This window comes from Semicossyphus pulcher, unplaced genomic scaffold (genome assembly GCF_022749685.1).
Source record: "Semicossyphus pulcher isolate SPU_LCO1_2020_fin unplaced genomic scaffold, fSemPul1.0.p SCAF_16, whole genome shotgun sequence".
Classification (NCBI taxonomy): domain Eukaryota; kingdom Metazoa; phylum Chordata; class Actinopteri; order Labriformes; family Labridae; genus Semicossyphus; species Semicossyphus pulcher.
The window spans coordinates 17,390,985-17,405,626 of NW_027211670.1; the positions used below are offsets into that span (position 1 = coordinate 17,390,985).

At 42.6% G+C, this 14,642-nt stretch overlaps 1 protein-coding gene across 1 annotated transcript in view; it reads right to left on the reverse strand.

Annotated features, from left to right (window-relative positions):
- LOC138593450 (A disintegrin and metalloproteinase with thrombospondin motifs 14) overlaps window positions 1-14,642 on the reverse strand; it is a 55,702-nt gene that overhangs the window by 31,370 nt on the left and 9,690 nt on the right. Inside the window, exons 3-4 of the mRNA XM_069664462.1 lie at window positions 8,715-8,871; window positions 4,080-4,276 (exon numbers count right to left, since the gene is read on the reverse strand). Of these exons, the coding sequence (XP_069520563.1) occupies window positions 4,080-4,276; window positions 8,715-8,871 (354 nt within the window). The remainder of the gene's footprint in view (window positions 1-4,079; window positions 4,277-8,714; window positions 8,872-14,642) is intronic.

Genomic DNA, 14,642 nt, shown 5'->3' on the forward strand with positions numbered 1-14,642 from the left:
TTTCTGTGAACAATGCCGCACGTGGAAAAGGATGTCTCGACAGGAACTCGTTTATCGCTAACCGCCGGCTACGCGCCCGGCATGTTCACCGTTGTCAGCAGAGGCTGTATTGTTGTCAGACTAAAGCCGATGGGATCCGAGATTGGGAGAAACGTGTCTACAAGTCCCAAGAAACATCCAATTACACAGTATAAAAAGATACTGAAACACACTGGGCTAATGTTTGTAACAGTTGAGAAGAGTAAAAACACAGCCAACTGCTTGAAACATTTCACTTCAGCACTCTGGGTGAACAGCTTCTACTTTATACCAAAAGCAGCCAAGGCTAACGGGTACTGTAGTACGTAGAGCTGTGCCAAAAGGACACAAAATGATTGAATTAAAACTGACACCATAAACCTGTTGGGTCTTTACATAATCCAGGGTCATCCTGTGTTTTTACGTTCAATAACACCGAGGCTAACATGAAAGAATAGATATTAGAGGTTCAGAGGCTCAGCAGCTCTGTTTTCTAAACAGCTTCAATTAGACGTGAAAGTGTTGCCACAGACTCACGCTGGGAAGTCATTTTGTGAAGTCAGTCTTTGTCTGTTTTTCACCTCATTAAAAATTGCCTTTTACAATTTATCCTCACTCACTTTAGCAGCTCAGCTTCTGTGCAACACAGGCAGCTTCTCTCTCTCTCCACAGCCCTGCCTGCGTTACACCTCAGGGTTCAGAGACGGTTTGAGACGGTTATCATTTCTTTCACGTGTGGTCTTTTAATCGTGAAGTCTGCAGCAACAACACTCAGATCTTAAAAGGATTTTTAGGAGGATCATGCTTGCAAAAGTAAGAGGGACGACGAAGATTACGCACACTTTTGAAGCACTTTGATTTTGCTGGTGGGATAAAAGAGAAACTTTTGTTTGAGCTCCAAAAAACTGTGAAAGTGTAGTTTTTGTGTTTGACAATGCTGAAAATAAAACCGACCGTGACTCTTTGTCCCTCTCTTTCAGACTGTGATTAACAGCACCGCAGCACAGCTGCACCAGAAGTCATCGATTAATTGGTGTCGCTGGACACCGATAAATCAGAAGAGCCCCGAGGTGGAGTCTGACGCTGCTGCTGCTGCTAGTTCTGCAAGTGTTGCTTGTCTTCCTGAAAACAGTCCTATGTTAGCTGCAGCCAGGATGATGATAAGAGGAAAGAAAGCATTTACTCGTTTTCTCTGTCAAAGCAGCAGCTACATTTTATGTTTTACAAGTTTAATGTCATGGTGCTCTTTGTGACTCCTCTTTCCGCTATCAGGCCGTGACCTGTGCAGGCTCATAAAAGACGAACACATCCAGAAGGTTCAGGTAAACACAGTAACAGTGCTTCTCTTTGCTCAAACGCCAACAAGTGTGTGAGTGTGTCACTGAGCTTTCTCGAGGTAGAAATTATGACCGCGCAGAACAAAAGCTCTGTCAATGAAGGAAGGCGATCTTGGCTTCTGTCCAAATTTGCTCGGGGACGGCGGGTCACACCCACGGCGTTTGAGCAAATATTCCATTCACAGAAGCCTATTCAGGTCAATAAATGCTGCAAAGAGCACTGGAGTGACCCTGAATTCTCCCAGATTTGTTACGAGCTCAAATTCCTCGCCCGGTCTATACTGACCTATATACGTGTGCTTATGTTGGACCTGGCTCAGAGGAGCTGCTGAAGAATGAGGACAGCATCAAAAAATGGCGTAATAAAAGTTCCATGACGACTTTTGTGAGCGCTGAAGTGACATATTTCACCTGACAGCGCTCAGGTCCGTGCTTTTTAACCTCTTTATTAAAGGTTTTGCTCAGGTCCTGCTGAGGGACGGGTTAACCCCACGTAGGCTGGGGTAATTATAAAGCCAGGAGCACACACACACACACACACACACGCAGCACTGGAATGGGACTGTTGTGGCTGCAGAATGAGAGTAGCAGCTGTGGGCTGCAGGCGCTAGGTGTCTCTGGATTGTGTACGGCATCACATCGACGTGGACAAAAAAAAACCTCCCCGCTCTAACAACACGGCCATTGTGCGGCCGGCAGCGCAGCAGTCACCTTGGCTTCACGCAGACAGGATGTCCAGTAATCAATCCCTCAGGGAGAGTTTCTCCAGGTGGTACTACACATTCTGCAGCCGCGGAGCAGGGATTCAGAGGGATTTGAGTGGGCAGAGCGCTTTCAGACACAGCAAGCCTGTGGCTTACTCGTGGAACTAAACACTTAAGACCCTCGTTTGTGTAAACTCGGCCTCTCTTTCTGCAGGCTGCACATTTCTCTTGTCCGATTGTACTCACACTGACTACTAAGAACTTTATTTCACTTTAAAGATCAGGCAATTTCCTCCCTAAAGGCGTCGCTAAACTCTCCTCTCCCGCCTGATCTGACAAACTCATAAGTGCTTATTAGAGAGTCCCAGACACCGAGGGCTGACAATTACTCGCGGGCCTCTCACTCGCAGCAAAATCAGCCAGAGTCATTACAAATCAGACATTTCTCTCAGCCCAAGACATTTGGGAACGGATTGTAAATATAATATCCTAATTAAATAAACACTTCATTCCATGTAAGAAGAGTTTGGCAGCGCGAGCGGACTCCTGGCCCCCGTTTCCACGCCGACCCCGCGCTGCTCTCACTCAACTTTCTAATTGGTCTAGCGCAGCTAATCAGACCACCATGCTGGGTCCAAATGGTAACTGTTACAGAGTGAAACCAGCACCCTGTGAAAATCTGACTTGGGGGATTTGGGTCCAGTAAGCAGATTATGGTGGTAGGAGCTGGTGGAACCCGTAATGAATTAGCTGAGAGTTTCTTTTTTTCCCCCCTCCTCTCATCTGGTAATCCATAAACAGCCAGAGACAGTGCGGGCCTGGGGACAAGTGTGGAAAGGTCTATTATGAGAGTGGACGAGAGGGGGAAAAGAGCTCGACAGGAAGATAAAACCAGGAAAGATCAGAGAGCAAGTGTCACTTGTATTTTTCACAATAAACTGACAACTAAAACACAATTTTTTTGATATTTTACGGACAAAACAATGAATCCATAAACAGCTAGAGACAGTGGGGCACTGGGGAGAAGTGTGGCAAGGTCTTTTATGTGTGAGTGCACGGGGGGGAAAAGCTTCATGGTAGAAAAAAATGCTAATTTTACCAGCCAACAAGCTATCTTTACACTTCTCCTTTGACTTTAGCACACTATGGTGGGTGTTTTTAACTATCTGTTGACATTTAAAGTGATAATTTCGAATCTCGCCTGGTGCGCTTTTCACGGACAAAATCACAAGTGGCGCCCAGTTAGTGACGCGTTTTCCATCAGCCAGCAGTGGTTGGTCTGCCAGAGAGGGTAAGCGGAGCTAAGCGGCTGCTTTTTCCGGTCTCTGCAAGTGTTGCGAGTAAACAGTAATCTACTATGGCTGAACAAACAAAGAAAAGATTGATGACTACAGATACAACTTCAAAGATGAGTGGAAATACAAAGAAAAAGAAAAATTTGATGCTCAGATGAAGGCAAACAGTCTAAAAAGGAAAGCGACCGTCAGCTTTACAACCGGAGCCAACCGTGGATGTCACACATGCGACACTGTCTGGATATCTGGGAAGTGTGCTCCCGCAATTACCGCTTATTGCCATAGGTGCCGCCAAAGAGAACAAAACTGAGATATTTGAGATTATCGCTTTAAACACAATTTTAAGATTAATTATAGACCAAACAGTGAACAAACATTTTTTTTAAAAAACCTTGAAAATTCCGAGATTAAAGTGGGGAAAAAAATTGAAATTTGTGGGAAAATAACTAGCAAAAATAAAGTAACAAATTTGCACATAAATCGTCTTTGTTAGTCACCAGTTTATGACTTAAAATTTGCTAGTTTATTCTTCCAAATTTGTGACTTGATAATCTATAAATTTGGCAAATTCTCCCCTTCCACCATTTTTTTTTTTTTTTTTTTTCAGTGGCGCTAACTTGCCATCGTACACATTAATGTTGATATTTCATGATATTTTCATTAAAAAAGCAGCAGGTTGTGAGAACTTTTATGAGCATTTTATCCAAACACCAGTGAAAACTTACGATGTTCATGAGCGTGAGAACGTAATTCTGCACGTGCTCCTTGCCGTGGAAGCGCACCACCGAGTCGTCCACAGCCAGCAGCACCTCGATGTTGTAGTCGTCCTTCTTGGCGTGCCTCCTCTTGCGCTCCGACTCGGACAGCTTATGTTCCACCAGATCCAGAGACGAAGGGAGGCTTGCGATCCCGAAATCTGCAACTGTAAAACATAAAGACGACACTGTTTTAAAGAATGAACGGGTGTATATGCCTTTATTCTATTTAAGCTACTTATGAGTGATATATGTCTGTCAAATGTAACATAAAGATATATCAGGATACACAGGAGGAATTTGTTGGGATTAAGGGCCTGTGTCCACTAACAGCACTTTTTGAGCCTACTTTCTTTACAAAACCAATACAGTTCAGCATCTTAAGCGCAAAAACACCCTCCACGTCACCTGTTTTTTGTTACAGCGCTCTCAGTTGAAAACAGTTTAACTTTTAGAACACCACCGCGCTCTTCAATCTCACTTCTCCCTCACTGACCAATCAAAATCAAGAAGGGGCGGGACTTCTGACACACTTAACGGTCACTATCATAGGAAGCGGAAGTACCGCCAGACAACTTATGAAACCTAGCAACAGAAAGCACTGTGACGAAGCGCTCTGAAATTGAGATCGCTGCCAGCGCAAAAAAACGCTGTTAGTGGACACTGGCCCTAAAGGCCAACAAACTCTGGATATTTTCAAAGGCTCTGTATCTGTAGTCAAAATACTCTCCTTACAATTATAAATCTATTCAGCCTGAGTTTGGTATTTTGAAACCTGGGCCTGATTTATACAAATTCGATTCAAATTCAAAATTACTCATAGGAACAAAATCGGTCCAGTAGATGTCCTCCGCCGGCAGCCACGATACGCCCGCAATGGCTGCAACATAATCCCCTGCGCCCGATCAAAGTACGTCGTACTTGTTTCTCGTTACATAAAAATGATCTTTCTCTTTAAAAAAAGGACGATCTTTGTAGGGATCATTTCCGTAATGTTGTCAGACACCTGGAGTAACAATCTGAGTCTGAGTGATCAGGCACAGTTGCCCCAGTGTATTATGTTGCAGCCATTGCAGCTGTATCGTGGCCGCTGGCAGAGGACATCTACTGGACTGTTTCCAAAAGTTTTTGTTCTTATGAGTCATTTCGACACACACAAATTTGTTAAAATAGGGCCCAGGTTTAAAAATACCGAACTTCTCCTTTCATGTAATTGGCCTTTTAAGCCTTTATTGGAGAGAGAGGACTGTTGTTAGAGACGGAAACAGGAAGAGTGGATGACATGCAGCTGCCTAACCTGAGAGTCGACTCGCTGTCATGGGAGACAAACAGCACAGAGGCAATAAAAAAGACTTCTCAGAGATGATGTCAAAAGCAGAAATTTGTTCAGTTATTTTTAATGTGCATCTGGATCTGTATGAAAACTCACAAATGCTGGAGGGTTATTAGAAGAATGGACCAATTATTTTCTCAGCAGCTTTTCGTCAAAAATGAAGCGCTTGATTTTTTTGAGAGGAAGTCAATTAAAAGTTTCAATGTTCTGCAAACTGATAAATGATCTCTGACGGAGGTGATGGGAATTTATTTTAATCAAGTAACAGGCAGAGGCGGATTTTAAATAATAGCTAACTTTAATAAGCAACATTATTCACAAGTGAACACTGCTGTTAACTGTTTCCCTTCATTTTAATGGATTCAACATTGTTTTACAAAATACAGATAAAAGCAGGGAAAGTGAAAAATAAAATATTTCAGTTCATTTCTATTTATTCTGAGAGTTGTTGTTTGCTGTTGCAGGATGCAAATAACAAACAGCTGCATCACATTATAGAAGAATGAAGCCTGTAAATATAAATATAAACACGATGCAGCCTGGAAACGTGACGACGACTTAAAGTTATAGTCGCAAAGATCACAGCGAAGTCGCACCAGACGCCCAGTCTGTAATACTGCAAATGCAAAGGCTTTCATCAGTGGGCCATAGGCTCAATCACCATTGTGTTACCTCATTTGGGGATAGATGGTGACTTAGGGCCTGATCAGACAGAGCGCATTTTGCGGGCTGCGAGACGCACCGCACTGCCTTTTTTGTTGAAGCCTATGTTTAAAAAAGAGCAGCTTTTTTTTAACTGTTGTCAAGGCAACCACCGAATTATTAGCTGTCGTTAACCTAACCGTTATATTGTAAACTGACAGAAGGCCCGCCTCTCCTTTCATCCGATTGGACAATGAGAAAAAACGGCAATGACGTCGGGCTCTTTTCTGCTTTGAGTTGAAGATTTTTCAACTCGAGGCGCTCAGAGCAAGGTACTCTGCAACACAAAGGCAGCGCACGAAAAGCATCCCTCTCATTGAAAACAATGACAAAAAAGCCGTCCCCAGCTGCTAAAACGGGCTCTGTCTGATCGGGCGCCTTAACAGACATTTATTTAAATTAAAATCTTATTACTTTAAAGTGTCCTGAAGGTCAAAAAGCCTGCAGAGTGAAATTTAAAGGCCCATGCATCCGCTACAAGCTGAGTGAATGAGTGATTATAGTGAGAGTTTTCCACCAGATGGTGAAGCTATTGTTGCTGTAAGGCAGGAGTAGAGAAGGAATGCATGATGGAGGTGAGTCGTCTGACTGCAAAAAGGTCGACCCCCCCCCCCCCCCTCCGCCTCCTCCTCACAGAGTCCCCAGAACTACCACTGGAGCCCAGCATTCCTCACTTCACCAGCTGGTTTAGGGAGCACCGCCTCAGCTGTTAAGCCAAATAAATGTAGAAAAGTGAGGTCAAAAGTTACAGGCTGAGGAAGTTTGTTTCCAAGTTTTAAATCTTTAACTGCAAGTAATTATGTTCACTTTTATAGTTTGGGTTGTATTTTTCAACACGCTGGTTTTAATCGATGTCAGTTCAGTCTCTAAATTAATCGTCAGGCTCTTAAAAGTCGAATAAGCCATCGAGGTGAATATTAATTGTTGTCACTGTAGAATTGTAATAGTTTTCAAATACCCTCAAATAAAGGCAACATATGAGAAACATATAAAACTTGCCTGGCGCAACGAATGAGGTCCAATAATCAATTTTCTTTTTGCTCCATTTTTGATCTCCACCACTTCCTGAGGGAAACATCTGGTCCTTTAGGTGCTAAATTCTCCACTGTGTACACCAGCCTGTCGCTAACCATGGCTATCTAACATACCTTTGGTGCTGTGCAAATAGTGTACAAATGTACGATGGAGTAGGTCCACATTAAAGAAAAACAAAATAGAGATTAAGGGGAATAAAGTCGTAATTTTATGAGAATAAAGTCATAAGAGAAGAAAGTCGTAATTTTAGATTGTTTCCTAAATATTATAAATATCAGAAGAGCAGTCAGTCGTCTTCACTAAAATGAGGAACGTGTGAAGTATTAGTTATGCTTGTAAATGATCGCACAGGAGGCTTAACACAACTTGAGCCGGAGCTGTATTGAGCACACCTGGTAGCTCGCATACATGTACCTCGCGAGAACATGCAAGATCTCCTGCCTAGTAATGCACAAGCACACTAAACAGCTATATATCAATACATTAGTATAGGTTTCACAAATACAAAATACTTAATCTTTCGGAGCTTCAGCACCACTTTGTCATAACTATCAGGACTCTGATAAGTGATATTATTTGAAAATGACTCGTGATCTTAAGTCATTTTAGCGCAGGCGACTGGCTGCTCTTCTGATATTACCCTTCAAAATAAGATAAAGACTAACCCCAGCCTAAAATTACGACTTCATTCTCTTAATGTTATGAGAAAAAAAGTCATAATATTACATGAATTAAGTAATAATATTACATATTATGACTTTTACCTCATAAAATTGCGACTTAATTCTCGTAATATTATGACCTTTTCTCTCGTAGGATTACGACTTAATTCTCGTAATATTATGACTATTTTCTCGTAAAATATTCTTGAAATCTTGGAGATTTTTTCCCTCCTCAATGTGGCTCTAATACTCCGTCGTACAAATGCCTGCCAGCAACTGTAAACAAGGTTAATGAGAAAAGTGAGAATGAACCAAAACAAAGTGAAACCAGAAGGCCCTAAAGTCTGTGTAGCATTGTAGCTTCTTTCAGCTCCCTTGTTTTGGTTGAATAAAGTTTAGGGGATCTGCACAGTCCAGTGATAATTCTTAGCAGATTTGTCATATAAGCGAGTCTGCTAACAGATGTACATTGCATAGGAAATTAAATGGAAACCAATGGCTGCAGCAGGAAGAACCATCTTGGTTGTAAAGTATAAATAAGTCGTAATAAAAGGACAGCCAGTACTTCTTTAATGCAGCTGAACCATTTAAGCTTTCATCTTTGATATTTTGACATGTTGCTCTCAAGTTGTTCTCCGCTATTCTCCTTTTTTCCATTTCACAAATGACTAATCTCATGGCAATTTTCCCTCCTATTCTGTTCTACAATTTACTATCATTCAGTCCTTTCTGCTCTGAACTCTTAGTGCACTTAAACGTATACACCAACCCACACGTGCACACCCTCATACACGCATGCAGTCAAAACACACTCACACACACACACAGTGCTTTTTTGTTTCCACTGACGTCAAGCTGCTTCTCCTCGCCTACCTTCATTGTGGAGGTCCTCCCTCCGCTGGCCCGACTCCCGCTTGATGGCTGACCTGCGGTAGACCACATGGACACGCCCCTTCACTTCCACATCCTGCTGGCCCTTCTCGAGGGGCTCGATGAAAAACTCCCCATTATCAGTGCGGATCAGACCTGCCTGGAAAAAGAGGGCTTCAATTAGTGCAGCCATCCTCCTTCAAAGGGCGGTAATTCCACTGCAGGCAGTAATTAGAGCGTGCACGATCAATTGGAAGATTTTTGAGAGGGGTTTGGTATGAGGAATGACGCAGGTACGCACAATTTGGGGCCCTTCAATCCCTCAAAGAAGCTTTATTGGGTGTCCACATGATTTCAGTAGATGATGAGAAGTAATGCTGTACATTTCCACCTCCTTTATGTCATTAATACATTAAAAGAAACTTTTCTCTTAAAAGCTCTAATACCAGTCTGCACTTTTCAAAGACTTCAAACCCCGTGATGACGTTTTACCATGTACTTTTTAAAGCGTTTACGTCCTCCAACCTGTCTGTTGTGCGCCACTTTACTTTAACATTTCTGCCATTTCCTGGTCGCCCTCTCAGCCCCCCGCAGAGTGCAGCCGAGATATGGCTGCCTTCATTCAAAGGTAAGTATACAGTCAGGGGGATGTTATCAGGGTCACAATGAGGGGGGCGTGTTCACCGCTGTAATTCAAAACTCAACTCTTCTTTTAGCAGCACTGAATTATGGGTTAGAAAAAAGGTTCTGCTTTTACTGAGATTAATTTCTACCTGAGTGACGCTGTCAGTTATAACATGGCCGCTCTGCAAAGAAGAGCGTGCTCTTTAATCTGACAGCTGATGTTTTCAGTTGCGTTCCATCACAACAATAATTCTGCAGTAATTGCTAAATACCGAGAAATTGTGTTTCGCCATCAGCAACAAAAATGCAACAAACGCTGCAGTTGAAGCGTTTCCTTCTTTGCACGGCGTAATAGCAGCTGCACTCGAAGTGTTCCTGTGACAGAGGAATAAAGGAGCTGAATCCAGGTGGACGACAAAGAATCAAAAAGATGTTGCTGCGGGATGCGTTCGGTTTAAGGAGAGCACAATCTGAAAACAGTTGCATTTGTCAAAATGAGGCAATGAAGTATTTAAGCTATTAGTCTAAAGTGCTCGATGCAAGAGCGTTAAGCTGTGCCCATCCCCCCTTTTGCTAGTCAAACAGTGCAAATCTGGGCGCAAAGTAAGGTGCAACTTAAGGTGCAGAGGGGTTGTATTCGTCTGTTATCTCCCATTCCTGCATCTGGTGTATTGCTTTTTCCATCATTTTGTTACACTTTGTTAGTGCCCACTCCTACACAAAGGACACTGTGTGAATCATTGTGATTGACAGTATAGAGAAACTATTTGCATTTACGCACAAGGAACAGCAGTGTACCTTGATTATTCTCAGTCCTCGGTATATGTCACTGCATATGAACAAATGCACTTTTATCTAACTGAGGAAGCTGCGTGCAGAAAGCTGACTGAAAGAAACCCACCTCCACAGGCACATCTTATGTTCTTAACAATGCAGCTTTTTGTTTTTTACACATATTTGTTTTTGAATATGTGTGTATGTTTATGTGTCTACATTTCTGTGTATGTGAATAATGAATAAGTAGTGTATATGTATATATGTAGATATGGATATGTATGTATATAAACTCATATGTGCCTATTGAATTTGATGTGTGCGCCTGAATCCAGTAGCCGACCTGTTTGTTGTCTCCCCCCTTCTTTTCCCCCTTTTCTTTTTTTCTTACTTAATTTCTACTGTTGTCGTAATTTTTTGTACATTTTGCTAAATATTATTATTTTTTTATGTGTTTTTTTTTGTTTAGCTTGTTTCTGATTTCTTAGTTTAAGAATTTTGACTGCAAACTTTTATTACTATGAACTATAACTGTGTAAACACATCAACAAAATAAATGTGCCTTTTAAATAGCAGTCTAGAACTGCACCACTGACTATAGACCAGGTTTGTCAGTCAATGTAATGCCTTAAAAAGCAATGCACCAACAATGCCACAAACCTAATTAAGAGCTGCACACCCATGGGTGCACAGATGTGTGCAATAACAGTAGCTACTTGCACAGGTGGATGTTGGTGTGACGGTGTCAGGCCCTCACACTTCTCTCCAGAGTCCTTCTTTTCTGCATCAAAGCAGGTGAAAATGCAGCATTTTGATCGCCAACAGCTCGATGCATAAGAGAACGCACACAAAGATTTACATAAATCAATATGTGTGCAGACCGAACGTGACTGATGGTAAATATTCAGATTGGCTACACAAAGAGGCCAACATCCAGCTCTGCTCTGCTCTTACCGCGACAATCACAGCTGAACATGCGTGAACGTGTTCCCACTCTGAAAGCTGTTACAGATTTAAATGATATTCATCCGCACAGATTCAGTAAAGACATAACTTTCTGTTTGTTTCCCTAACTTGAGGACTTTGCGAGCACACAGACGAGTTGTTTGTCTTCCGTCTTTGGTAATTCCGGTGATGAAGTTATTAAGTTCACTTGTGTCTCTGTGAGCTGGATTAACTTATAAATATCAGAGCTGTTTTGTTGGTATTTAGTGCTCTTTCTTTCTGCATATCTCCAGACACTTTAGCAGATCAGGAATCACAATGAATCATAATTGTCACCTCTTTTGGTCAATTTCCTCGACACAACAACGGTTTGCAAAACAGCTTGCACGATGAATCATTTATTGTGAGCAGCAATGTTGGCCTTCAAGCTGTCATCCACCTGAAATAAGTTGGAGGGGCCATAATCCATCTTTTTATTCTTTGCGTCTCCACGGTGATTGTTAAAAGTTTTCCCTCCTTGTTACACCGTTTTTTCTGTAAGTGTGGCCGCAGGATGTTCACTGGATATTACAAAACAATTCAGTTAAATTCAAGTTCCTCATCTTAATCTATACTTTACATTGTAGCAGGAAGTGTATTTCTGTCTCTGTTCACTTAAAAAGTGAACGAATTCTCTGTTTTCTTTTGATCTCCAGTTTATAGTTTTTTGTCTTGGTTATAAATCTGTCTCTGAGTTCAGTCACTGACAGTGAAGTGATATTCTGCCGGTTCATGTCTCTTTTTTATCTGCTTTTAGAGGGGCATTCAGGCTCGTTAAGACTGCAGGAAAATCAGACTGTCTGCACCAATGACTGTATATAAAGATGGATGATGCGTCTCCATCTATTCTCTTTGTACAAAATTGAAGCCAAAATAGCCCCTGTGAGGGCGCTGCCATCTTGCGCTGGTGACGTCATTTGGAGCCAGAGCTGTGCAGTAGCCACTTCCGCTAACCAAAACACACACTTAACTTACTGAAAAAAAACAGCAAAGATCTCGCACGTCGACGTGTTTAACAGCAGAACAGCTTCTTGTGTTGGTCTGACGCAGACGTTCACAGATATGGAAACTTCAATGACTGTAGTGATTGTTTTAGTTACGTCTCCTCTCACCGTTCCTCCTCTACTCTGCTAATCAGGAACAGATCGGCTGCAGGAGCCGTATTTGTCAACAGAGCTGTCAATCATCCTTTTTACAGCACAAACTTGTCAGAAACACTTTGACGTAAATCAGCATGATAAGAACTAACTATAATGGCAGAAACAGTGGTTGAGAAACATTTATTTGACGTGTATTTTGATTTTATAGTTTGACTCATGTCCCATCTGTTAACATGGAGGAGGCGGGCTTTATGACCGATACTGCAGCCAGTCAGCAGGGGGCGATAGAGAGGTTTTGGCTTCACCTTTAGGGAGCTGTCATGTCGTCCATCTTTTTATACTGTCTATTGTCTGAACCGTTATTTTCAAGACATCCGAATGAATTTTGAACAACGTTACTCACTACGTATGCTGAAATGTGGCTTTCCAACAAGGAAGCATGAGACGTGGAGAGCCATCATCTTGTCCCTCAAAAATAACATCTCTGTCAACTCAGCCCGAAGGTTGTTCTATTGCAGCCACTATGATGCACATCTGTCAGTGCATGTGACGAGGTTTTTATGTGTTGGGTCCGAAGTGATGCGAAAAAAGACAACTTGACATCCCATTTTGAGCTGCCACAGTGAGAGGCATCTGTATGTGCATTTTAAACCACCTCCACGTGTAGTTTTAAACCACATTTCATGTGTTTTTTTCCTCCAGAATTTCTACAATCAACCTACAATTGAGCCAATAAAACAGATTTGGATTCGCAGTGTGAACTTGCCTCGGATGGGCTTTCACATTCACACCTGAGAGCAATTTATAGTCAGCAGTGCCGTGTGGACGGTGGGCGGACTGTCCAAACAAACAGAGAGAGAGAATCCACTTAGACATGTGTTTTTCACGTTTTTTTAATTACAAAATTTGGAGTTTTGGAGCTAATGGCGGACAGTGCAACATAATTTGTTCAGTCCATCCAGAGAACATTGTTCCCTCATGTTTCCTGTCACACTCTGTGTCCAATCAAGGCGAAAAAATGAAGCAAAAGACCCAGAGTCTGGAGCTGCCACGTTTCTTCTTTGTGGCTTCTTCATTTTTTTCTATGCAGCTTAATGAGCGAAAAACTGGACACCCTGGAGAGAACACATGACATTTATCATGTCCATCGCCTTATTGAGCAAAAAGTAAATCATTACGCTTATGACGCAGCATACCAACAAGATTCTTTACAGCTGCGAAAAGAAATCTAAACACAGTCCAGCAAAAAGAGCACCATACCGAAATAATCTCCTCTGTGTTGTCAGTCCTTAACGTCAGCGTGCGAACGCTGCGAACTGAAGGGTTTGACTTGTGACAGTGAGGGCAAAGAGGAGTGAAAGAATCTGTCCAGCCCTCCGACCAGGAAATGCCAAGTAAGACATGCTCGAATACTTCCTCTGAGGTCTCTTATTTCAGCAGCGGGTGGAGAGTGAAGCCGGCTCTGTGAGGGGAGAGAGCAGCAGCAGCATCTGGAAGGGCCTACAGGGGAACCGAGTGTAAACACTTGTACGCTGCACGGTGGAGTCTGGGCCGGGCTGAGAAGAAGTCAGGAGGGTACACGACGTAAACTGTCATTTCAAAGGCTCAACAATAATCTTTATTAACCAGGTTAGCCATGTTTTAGACGAGTAAAAATAACACCAACCATTTTCCGCCCTTATTGGACCTCTCAAAGATTACTGCCTGGTTGCATTCAGCCCTAACAAGTTGCACCAATCCAACTGTTGAAAGAGTCATTAAGGCAGTTAAAGGTGATACAGCATGGTATTGGGAATGGGGATGTTCAAGGTCAATAGGTGCACCAAGTAATGGTTGGATTGGCATGCCTGCTTCAAGATGTATTGTTTTGGTTTCGTTGAGCATCTTGTTATCACCAAATTCCCGTCAAACTAACAGCATTACCATTAGCACAAGTTGCACTTTGAGTCCAGTAGAGACGGGAGGTTTGACTCTTTTTACTAACCTGAGTGTGTACGAGTCACTCACTAAAGAGAGTCGGGTTACTTGAGTCCCCATCGGCCCACACTAGGCGCACTAGAGACTTCTGTCGCCTGATCGGGCTAACTTCTGGTTTAGCATTCCGCTAACACTAATGGAGATCAAAGACATTCCGATTGTTTTCGGACCTAACTAATCAATTTCTGGTAGTAAATCGAGACATTTCGCCGGTTTGTGACGCTTGTTGTCCCATCAATGTGTGCGGTTTGTGTGGCCTGCCACGCTGGGAGAGCAGGTACTGAGTTAGTGGATGATTCGTGTAACTCGAGTCAGACCTTCAGCTGAGAGCAGGGAGTGAGCTCCGGATGCCGAACTGTGGGAGCGAGTACTAAGTTAAAGCGCCAAAGTGGGGTTTTTTCTCACAGGGCGAGGCTTATACGGTGGTCTCGCCTCAAATTCGCAGTTTGCAGTGGCTAGCAGGAGGGGTGAG